The 16,289-nt window shown below is 35.9% G+C and overlaps 3 protein-coding genes across 6 annotated transcripts; 1 reads left to right on the forward strand and 2 right to left on the reverse strand.

The window, feature by feature from the left end:
- The first annotated feature begins 280 nt into the window (after nucleotides 1–280).
- Nucleotides 281–3,105, forward strand: Tango9 (transport and golgi organization 9). 3 transcript variants are annotated; one of them, XM_076806116.1, is made up of 8 exons: nucleotides 281–340; nucleotides 973–1,069; nucleotides 1,153–1,300; nucleotides 1,366–1,716; nucleotides 1,811–1,895; nucleotides 1,955–2,113; nucleotides 2,210–2,364; nucleotides 2,477–3,105. In XM_076806116.1, exons 2-8 carry the CDS (start codon nucleotides 993–995, stop codon nucleotides 2,639–2,641), a joined length of 1,140 nt encoding a protein of 379 aa, XP_076662231.1. In that variant the 5' UTR covers nucleotides 281–340; nucleotides 973–992; the 3' UTR covers nucleotides 2,642–3,105. The 3 variants fall into 3 exon arrangements, with proteins under 3 accessions (XP_076662231.1, XP_076662224.1, XP_076662241.1); XM_076806109.1 differs by having other exon boundaries at nucleotides 287–610; XM_076806126.1 differs by having other exon boundaries at nucleotides 327–345.
- A 228-nt stretch (nucleotides 3,106–3,333) lies between these two features.
- On the reverse strand, nucleotides 3,334–9,790 carry Atpcl (ATP-citrate synthase). 2 transcript variants are annotated; one of them, XM_076806099.1, is made up of 10 exons: nucleotides 9,668–9,790; nucleotides 7,811–8,163; nucleotides 7,544–7,737; nucleotides 7,150–7,460; nucleotides 6,689–7,007; nucleotides 6,168–6,600; nucleotides 5,190–6,035; nucleotides 4,794–5,099; nucleotides 4,256–4,673; nucleotides 3,334–4,149 (listed from the first exon to the last, which is right to left on the reverse strand). In XM_076806099.1, exons 2-10 carry the CDS (start codon nucleotides 8,150–8,152, stop codon nucleotides 4,058–4,060), a joined length of 3,261 nt encoding a protein of 1,086 aa, XP_076662214.1. In that variant the 5' UTR covers nucleotides 8,153–8,163; nucleotides 9,668–9,790; the 3' UTR covers nucleotides 3,334–4,057. The 2 variants fall into 2 exon arrangements, with proteins under 2 accessions (XP_076662214.1, XP_076662205.1); XM_076806090.1 differs by having other exon boundaries at nucleotides 9,571–9,744.
- Nucleotides 9,791–12,600: 2,810 nt separating this feature from the next.
- On the reverse strand, nucleotides 12,601–15,685 carry LOC143365714 (serine/threonine-protein kinase 16). Its single transcript, XM_076806138.1, has 6 exons — nucleotides 15,461–15,685; nucleotides 14,989–15,223; nucleotides 14,674–14,878; nucleotides 14,448–14,602; nucleotides 14,226–14,360; nucleotides 12,601–14,141 (listed from the first exon to the last, which is right to left on the reverse strand). Exons 1-6 carry the CDS (start codon nucleotides 15,568–15,570, stop codon nucleotides 14,025–14,027), a joined length of 957 nt encoding a protein of 318 aa, XP_076662253.1. The 5' UTR covers nucleotides 15,571–15,685; the 3' UTR covers nucleotides 12,601–14,024.
- Nucleotides 15,686–16,289: the final 604 nt, after the last annotated feature.

Here is a 16,289-nt window from a genome sequence, read left to right on the forward strand (position 1 = left end):
TCTCGATCGAGACAGACGTCTCGATCCTACGCTCTCGAAGTGAAGTCGAATAAAGTTGTTCTGTTACATACACGAGTTTACCACTATCGATAAAAAGTCTCCCATCGGTTCTGTGCAGAGTAGGTTGCATCTTGGTTCCGCATTTATCCGCGGGACCCTTAAACCTACAATGGCTGTGAACGTGGTGCCATCTAAGCTCATTCCCTCGCAAGTGAACTAAGCGGTCCAAGGTCATACATAAGAGTTTTCTCCCCCTGGTGGTTCTACCCACTACTACCCACAAAACTTGTGTACCATCGTGTACCATGACACGAAATATTTATTAAAAACACCACGATTAGTTAAGTATGATTGAGTAAAGTAAGCGTGTACTTACAAACTGTATGATTTTCTCTGCGACGTAGAATTACATGGTGCTAAAGTAACAATAAGTCAAGAACATTCCAACATTGAAATTGATACTTTCGGTTATTCGATGCCACAAAGCTGCTGACTCTCTAAACTAAAACATTCATTTGATCGTGACTTGATTTTTCTCAAGTAATGCATTCTTTCATCCAATCGTCTTTAAATCCACGCGAGAGGTGCTCTTAAATCAGTGGTTGTCATAGTATGTATAAGTCGTATATATGAAACTTTTTAATCAAATTTGGAAAGTGAGGATGTTTATGTAGTTGTAATTCGTTAATTTTTTTGTAGTGTAGCTTATTAACAAATAAACGGGTCACTTTATAACATTTATTTTCTTCTGGAAACGTGTTTATTGAACAATGGTATAATCTGTATTTAAAAAATGTTAGAATTTATCAGTACAGCGAACGTCGGACTATGACGCGTCACAGTAGTCATCCACCCATGTTCCCTCCCCCTTTAATACACTGTATATGTACAGAAGTATAGCAGAGTTTTTCTAAAACGTTAAAACTGGAATTACAATTTAGACCACTAAATTTCTTTATTGTTCTTTTGTAGAGTCTTTTAATTATTTAAGCATGGCTTGGTCACATTATCAATGCATTTTGGCTGCGCTTATGGTTGTTACTGGGTCATTTAATACTTTATCTGTCAAGTGAGTACTCGAGTGCAATTAATCGAAAAAATTAAATGTAAATGTAAATGTTTTTTAAACTGTTATACCTTTCTGTCCATTAGATACGCAGATCAACAAGTCGTGGAAGGCGAAGATGGTCAACTTAGGCACTTCAATCATCCGTTTATGCAATCTTCCTTCATGTTTGTAGGAGAAATGCTATGCCTTCTTGTATTTAAAATAGTATATGCTTATTATAAACGCAGAGACGTAAGTGTTGTCTATTATATGTGTAGAGTTACCAAATGTTTGTTATTAAGTGCTTTTTATTCCAGGATGGTTCTGTAGATAACAATCCTTTGAGTAAAGGTACGCGTGTTTTTAATCCCTTTATTCTGCTAATCCCGGCATTGTGCGACACGTGTGCCACCTCTATCATGTACATCGGCTTGAATATGACATATGCGAGCAGTTTTCAAATGTTACGTGGTTCCGTCATAATATTCACAGCTTTACTTTCTATGGGTTTTCTCGATAGAAAACTCGAAAGTAGAGAATGGCTTGGCATAGGTATGGTCATAATCGGTTTAACTCTTGTTGGACTCAGTGATGTAATAACTATGGAAGATTCAGATATGAGCACAAACTCTATCTTGACTGGAGATTTACTTATTATATGTGCACAGGTAAAATTATAAATAATTTGACAGAATCGTTATAATTTTGGTGCTTTTTACAATTTAAATATCTTTTGTAAAATGACCATTACTGCTGTTACAGGTGATAACGGCTATTCAAATGGTGGTGGAAGAAAAATTTGTAGCCGGCCAGAACATACCGGCATTACAAGCGGTCGGATGGGAGGGTGTGTTTAAACCATTTCTTTCGCATGTATATAGCATTTGAACGTGTACATGTTTTCAGGTATTTTTGGATTCGTCACCATATGTTTGCTAATAATACCTCTGAATTTTATACACGTTCCACCTCCATTCGCTGATAATTCTCGAGGTACACTAGAAGCCACTAAAGATGCGTTTATTCAGATTGGAAACAGTGGACGTTTGCTGACAGCAATACTCGGTGAGCATTTTCATTAGCATTTAGTTGAATATACCTCGTAAATAACATGGATAAAATAATTGAAAAATTACCGTTACATATTACCTTTTTGTACAGGTATTACTTTCAGCATAGCATTCTTTAATTTCGCGGGTATCAGCGTTACTAAAGAAATGAGTGCTACGACAAGAATGATTTTAGATAGTGTTCGAACTTTCGTCATTTGGGCTTTCTCGTTGGCATTTAGGTGGCAAACATTTCATTATTTACAAGTAAGTTGTCCATTGTTCACTGTCTATGGTTTATTTTCACATTTATTACATGTAGATACACGAGGTCGTCAAATTTTAATATAACTCGCGCATTGTTTCTTTTTTTTTGCAGCTAATTGGCTTTGCCACTCTGCTCGTTGGAATGTCGTACTATAATAATATTATTATCCCACAACTAGTAAGGAAATGTATATATTCGTTAGGCCGTCACAGACCACCACCATCAAGCGAGCGAATTATTAATATAGCTGCCGACGACATTCCAGAAACTCAATAAAGTTCAAGTATCTTTGCTACTATTCTTGAATGTCGACTACTCCGTGATACGAATATGTATTCTGCCTCGTTTCTCTAAAGAACGGTAAAGCCTGTGATCTTAATGATAGAAGAAGTTTGTTCGCTTCTCTTTATAATAAAATCTATCATGATATTGAACGTACTAAACGGCTCGATTAGAACAATCGAATTTGTGAATATTTTTATCAATGTAAATACTCAACGTGTTATTTGAATTTAAGGGCTTATCACCCTTGTTTCAGGGCCTGAAACAAGTATTTTTCGAACGTTTATCTTTACGAGAGTTCATTACCAATTTACTATTCGTTTCGCAACATTTACGTGTTGCCTAATAGAAGTCGTGTTCTTCTTTCTTTTTTTTTTACCGACGTAGGTACTTTGACCCCTAATCGATGTATGAATATTTTCCAATCGTTGCGGGATTTAATAAAAATGAAAAGACACAACCATGGTTTGACATTATACTCGTGTCGGCGTAACCTACATACTCCTCGCCTGCATTCACAGAAAGATTGCACCAGAATCATTTTATTACGTACTTTCGAAAATACTACAGGTTTTATTTAGCAAAAATATTTGCACAAGGTGACCATTTTTATACGTTATTTGTAAATATAATAACAATTAATTTATAAATTTCAATGGGGCTAAGTAAAAAATTGACGATACTACTTAAATGTTGGACATATTTTATTTTGCTACTGCTTCCTTTTTGTATAGTTTTAGCCGTGAAGGACAACCTACTTTGTGCAATAAATTGTTATTGTAGTATTGCGCACATATATAATATGTGCATATTAGGACATTTTGGTACACGCGTGTATAAATAAAAGCATTTGTGTATGCACGTATATACAAAATGTCGATATATTTTTAATACAAAGCTTCTCAAATACGTAAATATTTGTATTCTCATAATCGGGGGAAAAACACATGCTGTGTTGGCACTGATAAATATCGTTCATAATAGTTAACACGTTAGTGCTGCACGTTAGTTAACAATGAATTATTAGATTTTCCAATTTAAGTCCCACTTTTTAACTAAATAAAAAAGAAAATGCTCCGTGGAATGTTCTTCTTGAATGACGCGAATTAATTCTTACTATTTCACGGGTTCATTCAAGTATTTCTTTTCAAGTAAAACAACGACGGACTTATTGTTTTCAATAAATCCGTCTATATAATATGATATAATATGCATAGAAATTTCCGTTCGTAACATCGTCGAATACAACTTCGATTCGTAAGAATGGATAGAGTTACGGTGGACTATACAACAACTCTGAATTACCTGTATCTAAGTAAATTAACATGTCTGTTACAGCTATCGAAACCTTAAATGAACTCGTAACATTTATTATGCGTTTACGATAGACAATGCAAGTGGTAGATGAACTCAATTGTATTGTTCTGGCAATACGTAAGAAATATCATCCCACGGATGTCGGTACAGACCTTGTTTCAACCTCTTTTGGTCCATATAGTGACCTGCAGCGATAAAACGTAGCGTTAAATTTCCGAATAATACAATATAATACATATAATAGTTATGTTATAAATATAATCGAAAATATTTCAAAAAGAGAGCACGTACCAATGAAACCTATGCTCCTACCAAGAACGAACAAACTGTTTATAGCACCAATCTCGATATACTCTTGTGCTTCTTCTCTAGTGAAGCTACCGCTTTTCCTCAACATATCCACGAAGGCACAGGCAATAATACCATCCACATTCAAAATTAAATTAGGTTTCTTGCTTGTAGTTATCTTTTCAACTTCCAATGCATATTCGACCAAAGGCCTAGCAGGGAAATTCTCCATTACGAATTCTTTGATAAGTTTCACTCTCATGTCCGGATTATTTATGGACTTTATACGATGACCAATACCCATAATCAGTTTGCCCTCTTTACGTGTATTGTTTACAAATTCTTGCGGATGTAAGCCGGCATCGTAGGCCTCGGAGAACATACGGGCCGCACCGTCCAATGCTCCACCAAAACGATCACCCTATTATTATAATGACGCTATCATCAGTATCGATCATATATGTATATCGACGTTTGCGGTTGCGGTTTTCCGCGGAGAGTATAACTTTGGTAAGAGTAACAGTTTGTTTGCTTCACTTACGATAGTTAAGAGGCCGGATACCAACGAGCTAACCAGATCTTTGCCAGCTCGAGCACATACGATGGTGTTGTGCGCTCCTGACACTGCAGGACCGTGATCAGCCGTCAACATCAAAGACATTTCCAGGAATTTACAATACGTGGCCGGTAAGCACCGTTGGAACCATAAAAGTGAAACTACACCACCAATTCCTACGTTCTGCTTTAGTACTTCGGTGACAGGCATTCCAGCGTACAATAGTTCTTGTCCGCGTTCATCACAGATGGACGTCATGAACGAAGCCGGTTTTCGTATCAGGCCGAGTTCCTATTACAAACGATTACAAATGGTTACAAACGAATACTGTGCACTCCTATTTGACCGAATGAGGCAACTATCGAATATTATATGTATTACCCTGGCCCAATTGTAATCCATAGGAACTGTTGGTGGAGGAAGCTCCGGTTCTGGAACAATCGTCCCTTCTTTGACAAGTTTCTCGTAAACAGTGTGCATCAGTTCTCCGAGCGTGTCGAAACTGTCGGGCACATACGCACCGGCAGCTTTCAACGCAGCGTTCTTAGCGGAGGCAGTTTCCAAGTTACTGTGCGCTATTGATCCGGCATGGCCAAACTGAACCTCGGAATTGAACATACTGGCACAGGTACCGATACACCAGGCGATCAATGGTTTCGTAATTCTCTTGGTCTTGAGTGCTTCGCATACTTCGTACTCTTCCACACCACCGACTTCGCCCAACAGAACTATGAGCTTCACATCTGGGTTTTCTTGGTAGCGCATTATATGATTCATAAAAGTAGTTCCTGGGTAACGGTCTCCTCCGATCGCCACACCCTCCAGCACTCCGTTTGAAGCTTTGGAAATTATATTGTTCAATTCGTTCGACATACCGCCGGAACGTGAAACGTACGCCACGCTGCCAGGTCTATAGAGTTTACTATGAAGAATATTGTCCATCATTCCTCCGGTATTACCAATTTTGAAACAACCAGGCTTCACACCGCCAACGGTAGCAGGACCAATAATGGTAACACCTTTTTGTTGTGCCATTAGAATTAGTTTTCTTGTCATGTTTTCGGGTATGCCTTCAGCGATAATAGCAATCGTTCTGATTTGAGGGAATTGCATAGTTTCGACCGCGCTGTCGTAAGCGGATCTTAAAGATGCGAACGTAACCATAACATCGGCGTCCGTGTGTTTAGTCATCGCATCTTTCATCTGTTTGTAAACTGGGATCAACACCTGTATTCAACATACGCAAAACGATACGATTTAGCGGTTATTCCCCAGTATGCGTTCAACGATCGTTTCCGTTTAATATGATAAAGTAAGTAAGTAAGTAAGCCAGTCCCCAGTAATCTTGGGAATACGTACCTCTTTGTGGCCCCAGTAGAATTTTTGCTTATGATCACCCGTGAACGGATATACGATAGCAGCTACAGACGGTTCAGATCTACGACAAACAAAGTCGAAGTCTAACATACTTTGAACGGCTCTGGTTTGCATCCCCCAAATGATGGCCCTAGTTTTACTACTGAAAAGTTGTTTGTTCGCGGATCCGTCAACGGACTCGCTTGCTTTTAATTTCGGTTGTTTGGTAGGTGAACAAGAAGTACTTTTCGAAGGAGCTGTGGGCCCGACATCCTGTCCAGAAGGTAGCAAAAAGTTTGCGGTGGAAAATTCTTGAGTCTCGGGATCGGGAATCGGCTTCTTGCCCAATGCCATTGCGCATATGGCCGTCATATGAGTTTCAGGTCCGAATACGTAAACAGGAATACCTAGTCTTCTACCAACTTCCCGTATAATTCTGAAATTCGTAAACGTTCTCCATGAATGCATTGTTTGTTCTCCTGTCAGTAAACGAACAAAGTTTTGAATAAATCTATGTGTCGTACCTCAGTCCTTCTTGATAGTTGGGTCCTGCTCTTCGTACGAATATCTGTATATTGTGTTCTACAAGCTTCGGCTGGTACTCTTGCAATGCCTTAACGATACCCTTGAAGGTAGCGGCTACATTTGTAAAGTTTGCAATACCGCCACCGATTATCAATACTTTGCCCTCTTTACGCTTCTCCTTTGTCATCAGACTCAATATAGTTTTCGCGTAATCGTAAGTTTGCTGCTCGCTGGGTGCACCGGAGTATTCGCCGTAATTAGCAAGTTCGGTCGCAGCTCCCAAATCACAAATGGTGTCTGAATAAATGACGGATGCTCCTGAAAAGGGAATATGTTGAAAATAGAAAATAGGCAGGTGTCGGATCAGTCCCATCAAAGAGGCATCGACTTGACAATCACAATTTGGTTAGAATGAACCAGATTAATCACGTAAATGATACTGCTGTGCGCTTCTACTGACCACCGCCAGCAACCATTGTCCATATCCGACCAGCAGGATTAAGAATGGTTAGTTTCAAGCTAGCTCCGGATTTCGCGTCTAGATCGGCGATATAGGCCTCTTCCGTGTAAGCATCCCGTCCAAACGGTGGTGGATAATCGATTTCTCCCCAATCTGGTCTACACACGAAGTCCGCGGTCGTGTCCAGTTTTGCAGCAAGATCCAGTATATAAATTCCATTGTCCGTCACTACCAACGGATTTATTTCCAAGTATGTAAAGTACAAATTAACGTAAAGCTTATACAGAGATTCTATAAATTTGGCAATAGTTCTGAAAAGAAAATAATCATTTTATCTATACGCTTATGAAGCGCTTCCGATGTACGATGTAATGCTATATCTGTTAGAACCTACTCTTTTTTATCATTCGCAACGTTCGTTAATAGCTTCTTCATTAATGTAGCTTGATCCGGTAATCCTTCTCCAACGGGTACCTCTAGCTTCAAAGCTTTCGCGTCAACGTCTCCGATATCAACGCCGCCTTCATGATGGAATAAAATAGTATCGGCTTTCCGGTGGGAATAGATACAGACATAAGCTTCCTCTTCCTACGGTTCATGGTACGTTACGATTAACTTCTGTATCGTGTGTTACAATTTTACAATAATGATAAGAGCTTACCTGTTTGTGCGGAACAAAAGGTTCGATGATAAATGTTCGAAGTTTTCCAGTTGTTTTTCCAATTTGTTGGTCCTTGTTCATTCTGTCCGTGATCCATTGCTTAGCCGTAGCCCAGTTTACGTTTACTTTAATCAAACCGAGCTTTCCACGTCTTTTGATCAATTGATCAGGCTTCACGACCAGGCTCTCCGACTTTAGCCAGGGATTGCTGTTTAAAACATCTGCCCAATTTGTATGTTCTGTGATGGTCACGAATCTACATTGTACAGCGTTAGTGCCAGAAGGAAGTTTACGGTTAATTAGATCCTTCCCTGTTGCCTCGCGAATCGCTTTCGCCGACATGTTTTAAATTCCTAAAAGTAAATATTTATAATCATTCTTTCCGAATAAATACTAATTTAGGCATAAGAAATACAAATATTCAGGAAAAATTTCCGAACGAAATGAAAAAATATCAATCCAACGATTGTTCGTTCGCGTCGCTATTTAGAATTAAGGATACATAAAAAGGAAAAAGTTGGTGTCGGCTTTAAAAATCCTCGAGATTACAGTGAACTGTTTCAAGTAAAAGTTGACCGACCGCATTCCAGCGTCGAACGGACACAACAACCAAACCGACCGAAATTCAAATAAATAACACAGTTAACCCAGTTCCATTCACCGAATTGAGTATATTTTCTTTTATAACATTCCTAAATTTACGAAAGCTAACGAATAATACCTATTTGAACATTGATCAAGTCTTTTGAATCATTTAACCTGTTTTTGTTCTTTTCCTAAATCATGCATCCTTCAGAATTATTCTATTCTTGACGTTATTTGCCATTTGAATAGTATATACGTTTTTGTACGTGTTATACAACCGCTGTGCATACGATTTGCAACACATGCGCATTAATATATTTGCATCTAATGTACATGTACGTGGTAAAATGTGTAAGTACTATAAATTCTAACACAAAATTCTCGACAAATAAAGATTATTGACCAACGATATTACGAGTAAATCATTTCCGGTAGGTATTTGCTTATTCTTGAAATTTGTCTACTCTAACGTTACGAGAATTCACGAATTAAATTACGATTTACCATCATTTTCGAGCCGTTGTAACAACGACACGCTAGCAATGAAAATGTATAGGTACAAGGTACGGGTACAGATCAACACTTTGGAAACGTGTCTGTATAGTACAGAACCTACCAAGAATTTCACCAAATGGAAAATTGATTTCGAATACTGACAATTGAAATAATCATGTCAGCCGGAAACCGACACTAAAATTACAATTTAACATGAAATTCGTACGTGAGACACGCGTATCAACAATTTCAATTGAACTATCATAAAAAAAAACGTTATAAACTGTTGCGTCGTAGAATTTCTTTTAGTCGATTAGAAGAGAAATTAGTAGTGCTTGTAAAGCGAATATGTACACATAAGTACTTTCACTCGAATTCCAGCTATCTACTTTGCAACGTGGTCGTTCATGCAATTCTGTTTGATTTTTTTCATTCTTTCCTGTTACTATAGTATCGTATTGGCCGTCAATAAAATGAGTAGAAACTTTCTTGAATAGAATAGATACATATACGTGCATAAGTACACGCATAGATATACAATACATAAGTATAGAAAATTGAAGCCAATAGTTTGGTTTGAGTTTAGAATCTTAGACACGCACGAATAATTTGCTCGACAGACGAGGAACTAGAAATACGAATCGATATTCGAAACGAGAGACGAAAACACAATCACTCACTGAAAAAAATTCTAATATTCGACAGTAAAATTGATGGATACAATAGAAGAGGGGTCGGTCGACCTTAACCTTCACACGAGTAGGTATCTTTCCTAACCTACGAGACTTGTAGTGTAACAGGAAACACCGAGAAACGTCCGCCCTACACTGCTGCTAGCGGTTAACTGAACGTTCAAAGTGACACCATGCGCATAAGTATGTAATGCCAAGAGCTCACGATATCTCGAGATATCGTACGATTCTACTATTTTTTTTTTCTCACGGTCGGTCATTTCAACCTATTTTCATTATTCTTTCCGTTACGCGTTCTATTCATTTACATTTCAAAAATTACAATACAAAAATGCACGTTATTTTTAACATTTCTGATCTTTTTAATCGTTTCAATTCTGTACAGTTCGTACAATGTAAATATAATATAGTATTTATGTACATACATGGATACAACAGATAATAATATTCACCAGACAATTAAATAGTACGAACAGGTTCGTTCAATTTATTCTGATTTTTTATATCGAATAAAATCGTACAAGTTTAGAAGATCGTTGGAGGATTAAGTAGTGATCACGTGACTATAATACAACCTTCGCCTAACACGTGGACAGAGTAAAGGTTTTCAAACTCTTTCGTTATTGATTATGTTATCAGATAAATTACGATGTCCAAATATATTCTAGTCCGAGTATCTCGGCGAAACGGTCGAAGAAGACAGAACTTACATATAGAGAGTGCGTTTCTAGACCGATTATTGTAGAATCTGTAACTGGACTAAAAATATAAAATAGGCAACACTTGTCGGGCGTTTGTATTAAATATTTTGCATTTTTTAAAAGTATACTAGCAGGTGCAGTGGTGTAGGTGCTATCGTACAAGTATAAATGGTCAATTCATGACACTTTGCGATCGTTACGATTCTCAACGGTAGGTATAATGCAGCGCTTCTCAAAGCGATTAGCGTCAATTAACTTGTTAAATAATTCAATAAACTGTACCATTGTATTTCTTTATTGTGCAATGAAATTAGTATTTAATGAAAATGATTTTTGAACTCGACAGGAATTAGCTCAAATTAGGCCACAATAGCTTCATGGAAAATCTCCACTTATCTTTCCACTTCTTGTAAGCATCTTCTTCGTAGAAGTGCAACCTTGACCTTTTTGAACAACCAGAAGAGCTGGTTTCGAATTCTCTAATAACAGTTTGCGAAGACTGGTTAGAAAACGCGAAATTTACGTAACAATCAATTTTTCATTTTGTCGGGAACAAATCGAAATGCGCGACTCTCGTCTTCTCGATCTATTCTCGATCGTATTCGACCATATTTATCAAAGTTACAGATATTTGGTACGCGTTTCTTAGGACTTGACCCGAACTTTGATCCGACAAAGATATGCATAAATTATGTAAAGAGACTAATTATTGACCTTTTTTATCCTGATAAATTTTTGCCGCGTTTTTCAAGTCGTCTAATACGTAAAAAAGGTAGGATGAGGTGAAATTTATTGCACAAAGAATTAGCATTTGCTACGTCATGACAGACTAGTAGAATCCTCGTACACTTTGTCTTCCGGTTAAACAAATGCACTGGAAAAAAGCAAAGCAACCGCAGATGATTCGGTTTATTATTTGATGTGAAATCAACAATATTTTACAAATACGTTATTCAAGAGTTTGCGTTAAAATGCATACGATATTATACCAATTTTTTCACACAAAATTAAAGATCACAGTCGAGTATCATGTTCACACGGTTAGATTGAAGTAAGCGTTATTAATAATTGATAATCTTGATAACGCACGACATGTAAGTGATGCAATAGACAGCGCCAAAGAAATAACACGTTACGTATGTATATACTATGTACACATGTTCATTCGTCAAACGAAATTTCTCGAAGTTAACCAAAATTTTCGAAATTTAATGATCGAGGTTAAGTTTGTCTAATATGTATTTGGCCGATACGTTGGACTTTCTCTCTCTCTCTCTCTCTCTCTCTCTCTCTCTCTCTCTCTCTCTCTTTCTTTGCTATATCGTTCAACTATACTAACGCATCTACATACATATATGTATGTATGTACGTATGTATAACATCATACATATTCTTCTATATAGGACAGTATTTGCTATTCATTACATCAATTATTTGACATGTGCAAAATGAACGTAAAATAATAAGGTTCTAGTTGTGTTTTCAAATAAAATATATATTTATGATAAAAAAAAAATTCATGAAACCTATAAGGTTAGCTTGTTGCTCGTGTTGATAAGCAACATGTAAATGTTAAAGAAAATGACTTACGATTCGTATGTTGTGTACGTTGCGTTGATACGAAAATGCAATATTTCATGAGATGCTTATATATGTATGTATCTTGAGTGTACGTCCGAACAGGAAAGAAGTGGATTGCGGCTAACTTAGAGCACAGACTCAGAAAAAACTACTTTACATTCTTAGTTTGAAAGACATTTACCGGAGTGAAGTGCGGCTTATCGATGCATTTTCAACACTGCAATCATTTTACCTGTGGTAACCTCGCGTTAACTATAATTTAAGTGACAAAACAAAATTGTTATAAAGCGACGCAATTATGAGAGATTATCATAAAACAGTTGAGTATAGCAGTAGGTATGTATTTAGTTTGCGAATTGTGTTCAGAGTTCGGACATTATCGAACCATCACGTGTACTACAATGTGACGTAGCTGCTATACGTCACATCGTATGATTCTTTGAACCGTTACCTACATATGTACACGTGAATTTTCGATTAAATAATATATACATTCGATGTCATGAAAACTCTATAGATAATATAATTTCAGATTATATAAAAAAAATGTATATATATATTCAGATGGATAATATAATTTACGAGATATCGTTAATAACAATAACCGTTAATAACAATAAGTACAAAAAAAGTATCCATCCTATTATACAGTTGCAGATTTTAACATATTGCTACCTAATTTGAAAAACTGGTCATAATACGTTTTTTTATCAATTTTTAATGCAAAAGGCAGACATAAAGTAAAACATATTTTATTCAATACTTTTTTATATTGCGAATTACACGTTTAAAATACTTTACAATATCTACACTTCCAACAATATCGGTAAAAGAGTGTTGCATATGAAATTCATTATCATGCCAGAAGTATCAAACGTCCATGGAAAATACATACAGTCGGTGTACAGGGTGTAGAGAAATTTTTGGTCTTAGCTGCCATAGGCGTATTCTACATCTTCGGATCGATAAAAATCCGTAAAAAATAATTGCCGCAAAATTGTCCTTGACCTTGAATTTCACAAACAAATTTTTTTTTATTGACATGACGCGTAGAATACAATGCAATAAAGAGAAATTTGTCCTTGACATTCAAGGTCAAGGACAATTTTGCGGCAACTCGTTTTTACGGATCCTCATCGATCCGTAGATGCCAATACGCCTATGGCAGCCAAGACCAAACATTTCTTTACACCCTGTACAAAGTGTTCATACACCCTTTAAAAACAAATAACTTTTTTAAAATTGGATCAAACGGCTTGAATTTTTTAGAGTTGTTAGAAGGATTACTTTACTAAGTAATGCATAAATAATTTTTTCCAAAATTTGCTATTGGTCGTAAGTGCAAAGAAAAAAGTAGACGATTGTGCGATTGTGCCTATTTGTCACGATTTTTAAGTTTTTTATCTGTGTCTGTAATGAAACTTTAAAAGATGTTGTTTAAAAGATGTTTTTTGTAAGATGCTTCATCTAAGTGAGCTATGTACATGTGCAAAGTTTCATTTCAATTGACGCATAAAAAAACTATAGGCATTTTAAGTTGTATAAAATCTTTGAATTTAGTGTTTGCGATTCATTTAAATCACAGTTTTTTACAATTTTTGTTATTTTCAATCAATTATATTTCATAGCAACTTTCATCGATTTCAGCGAAACTTTGTGCATGTATATAACTTACTTAGATCTACAAAAGGCACCTTTTATATTTTCATTACAGATACAGATAAAAAACTTAAAAATCGTGACCTTTACTTTTTTCTTCGCAATTACGACCAATAGCAATTTTAAAAGAAATTATATACGTATTACTCAGTAAATTAATTCTTCTAACATCTCCAAAAAATTCAAGCCGTTTAGTCCAATTTTAAAAAAGTTATTTGTTTTTAAAGGGTGTACGAATACACTGACACCGACCATACTTTGTACACCGACTGTATATGAGAGTTTATTATTGCAAACACTTTTCCTATCCGTTTCAAACGATATTTTGAAATAATGGAATTATTTTTAGTGTTTGGTAAAAAATCTACCAACATATATTATTGCATTGTAATATTATGCCACTTGCGCTTTCACTGTAATGGACATTTGAAAGAAGTATAAAAAATTGTCTATACCTAATTTTTGGAACAATAAACAGTTATATTATTATTCCTGATACAGTTATGCTCTATTCTCCAATTTAGCGATAAGATCATGGATACTTTCTATAACGCTGTATATGTAAGGACGTTCCATTGGGTTCACCTTCAACATCGATAAAATCAGATTTTGCATGTCCTGCAAAATTTTCATTTCAAACATTATATTAGACAGACAAGTCTTTGTTACACGAGCAGAAAAGAATATGTATTGCTTGACAACCTCGTTATAGGGTGCATCTTCCGGGAATGTAATATTCGCGCTCATGACTGCTAATGCCACGCTGTCTCCCCTTTCGTAAACAGCGTCAAAGGGCGATTTGAAGTAGCAAAGCGCGTAAAGTATACAGCCTAGAGACTGGAGAAGTATTTCACAGATTTTAGTAACAAGAATAAAAAAAGAAATGAAATCTTAAATCTCACAAACTCTATCGATAAAAAGTACCCAAATATCTGTTCGTTCGTCTACCATACAATAACTCTCCACATTAAATAATTCTGGTGCTCTATAAGGCATCGAACATCTTTCGGCTGCTACATCTTGCAATGTTTGCGCTGCTTGTGATCCACAAACTTTTACTCTGGCAGGTGCTACAGAACCTGAAACAAGTGATATTAATATAACAATGCCTAACATAACAAAATGATTTACCACAATTACAATATTTTACCTAAATCCATTATAATCGGTGTACTTCCATCGCCCAGAACTATATTCGTAGTCTTTAGATCCCTGTGAGCAAGAGGATCTGGTTTTGCTTCGTGAAATGCTTTCACACCTTCACATATTTGTAAAAAAATATTTAAAATGTCCAGCGAACTCATGTAATCTTTATTTTTCATTCGTCTTTCCAACTCGTTACCAAGTGTACCCCTCTGAATAAAAATGAAAAAAAAATAAAAACAAAAAAAAGTAAAGTGGATCTGCCAAGGACTTCAACTATTCTTTATATTCGTATCAGTGTTTTGTAAAGTATGAAACATACATGATAATAGGGTAAAACAATTAATACTTCACTGGTAGCATTAATAACTGGATCCGCAGTTCCTTTGTAAGTAGAATCTATACACTCTATTACATTCGGGTGTTTCACAAGATTATGGTATTCTATTTCTTTTGCTGCGAGTCTCTGATCTTCCAGACCATGACAGATGATCTTCTTAATAGCATACTTTTTATGCGTCTCTGTATCTTCGGCTAAAAGTACGGTACTGAATCCACTACAAGTAGATTGAAATTTAATTAATCTCGGGATCTAATTGTATGTATAATTCGTCAACATTACCATACAAAAGGAACGGATTAGGTTAATTGGGATCGTATTAAAACTCATCTCGCTAATAACTGAAAAGACGTATTACGAAATATATAATCCAATTAAAGAATAATTTTCAAAATCAATTTGAACGATACTATTATGGTAATCGACGAAAATGTACATTTCATGTCAAACTTGCCCTTCTCCAAGATGTTCACGAACCGTATAATTTCTTGAATTTACTGTGACAGTTTCTTTGGAGCATATACAGCCCATTTTTAAAATTAAACTTAAACCAATACTATTCATTTTCAGCCACGCATAATAAAAAGAAATAAATTAATAATAACACAGACGCGTTTTTCTCTCTATCGGCATGCAAACATTTCTATCACTTCTATACACGTCACGGACACATACATACACACATACTTTTTGTGTGTGTATGTATGTATGTATATATATATATATATATATAAACATCACCATGAAGTTAGATACATATTCGGCTATCAGCTGTTTGCAAAACAATCTTGTCGAAGATGTTACTCAAATTAATTAAGTTGAATTCTTGATGTAAAAAAAGAAAATGTATAATTAGGGAACCACGATTTAGATTTACGCTGCAAGATTACTTTAAATTATGCACGAGTAAATTACATAATAATAATACTGTAAGATCCCGATAACATTTTTATTAAATTCAAGTTGACACGGTCAGCCATTACTTGTGATTATGGGTAAAGAAGATGTTTTCAAAGTAATACATTTATTCTTATTGGAAAAAATTGTTGTTTTCATGTTATCCTGAAAAATTTACACGTATAACACGTTATCTTATTTGTTATACTAGACATTGTACTTTATTGTATGGATGTGTTTTGCAAGCTACTATTACTGGGGAGCACAAGAGGAGACTGTAACAGATCCTATCGACGAATCAGGTTGGGTACCCGATGGGGCATATGCAAGTAGAACTGTTGAAGTAACAGAAGAACCAGAACCTTAGGAATTCACTCCATGAACCA

This window comes from Halictus rubicundus, chromosome 1 (assembly GCF_050948215.1).
Source record: "Halictus rubicundus isolate RS-2024b chromosome 1, iyHalRubi1_principal, whole genome shotgun sequence".
Classification (NCBI taxonomy): domain Eukaryota; kingdom Metazoa; phylum Arthropoda; class Insecta; order Hymenoptera; family Halictidae; genus Halictus; species Halictus rubicundus.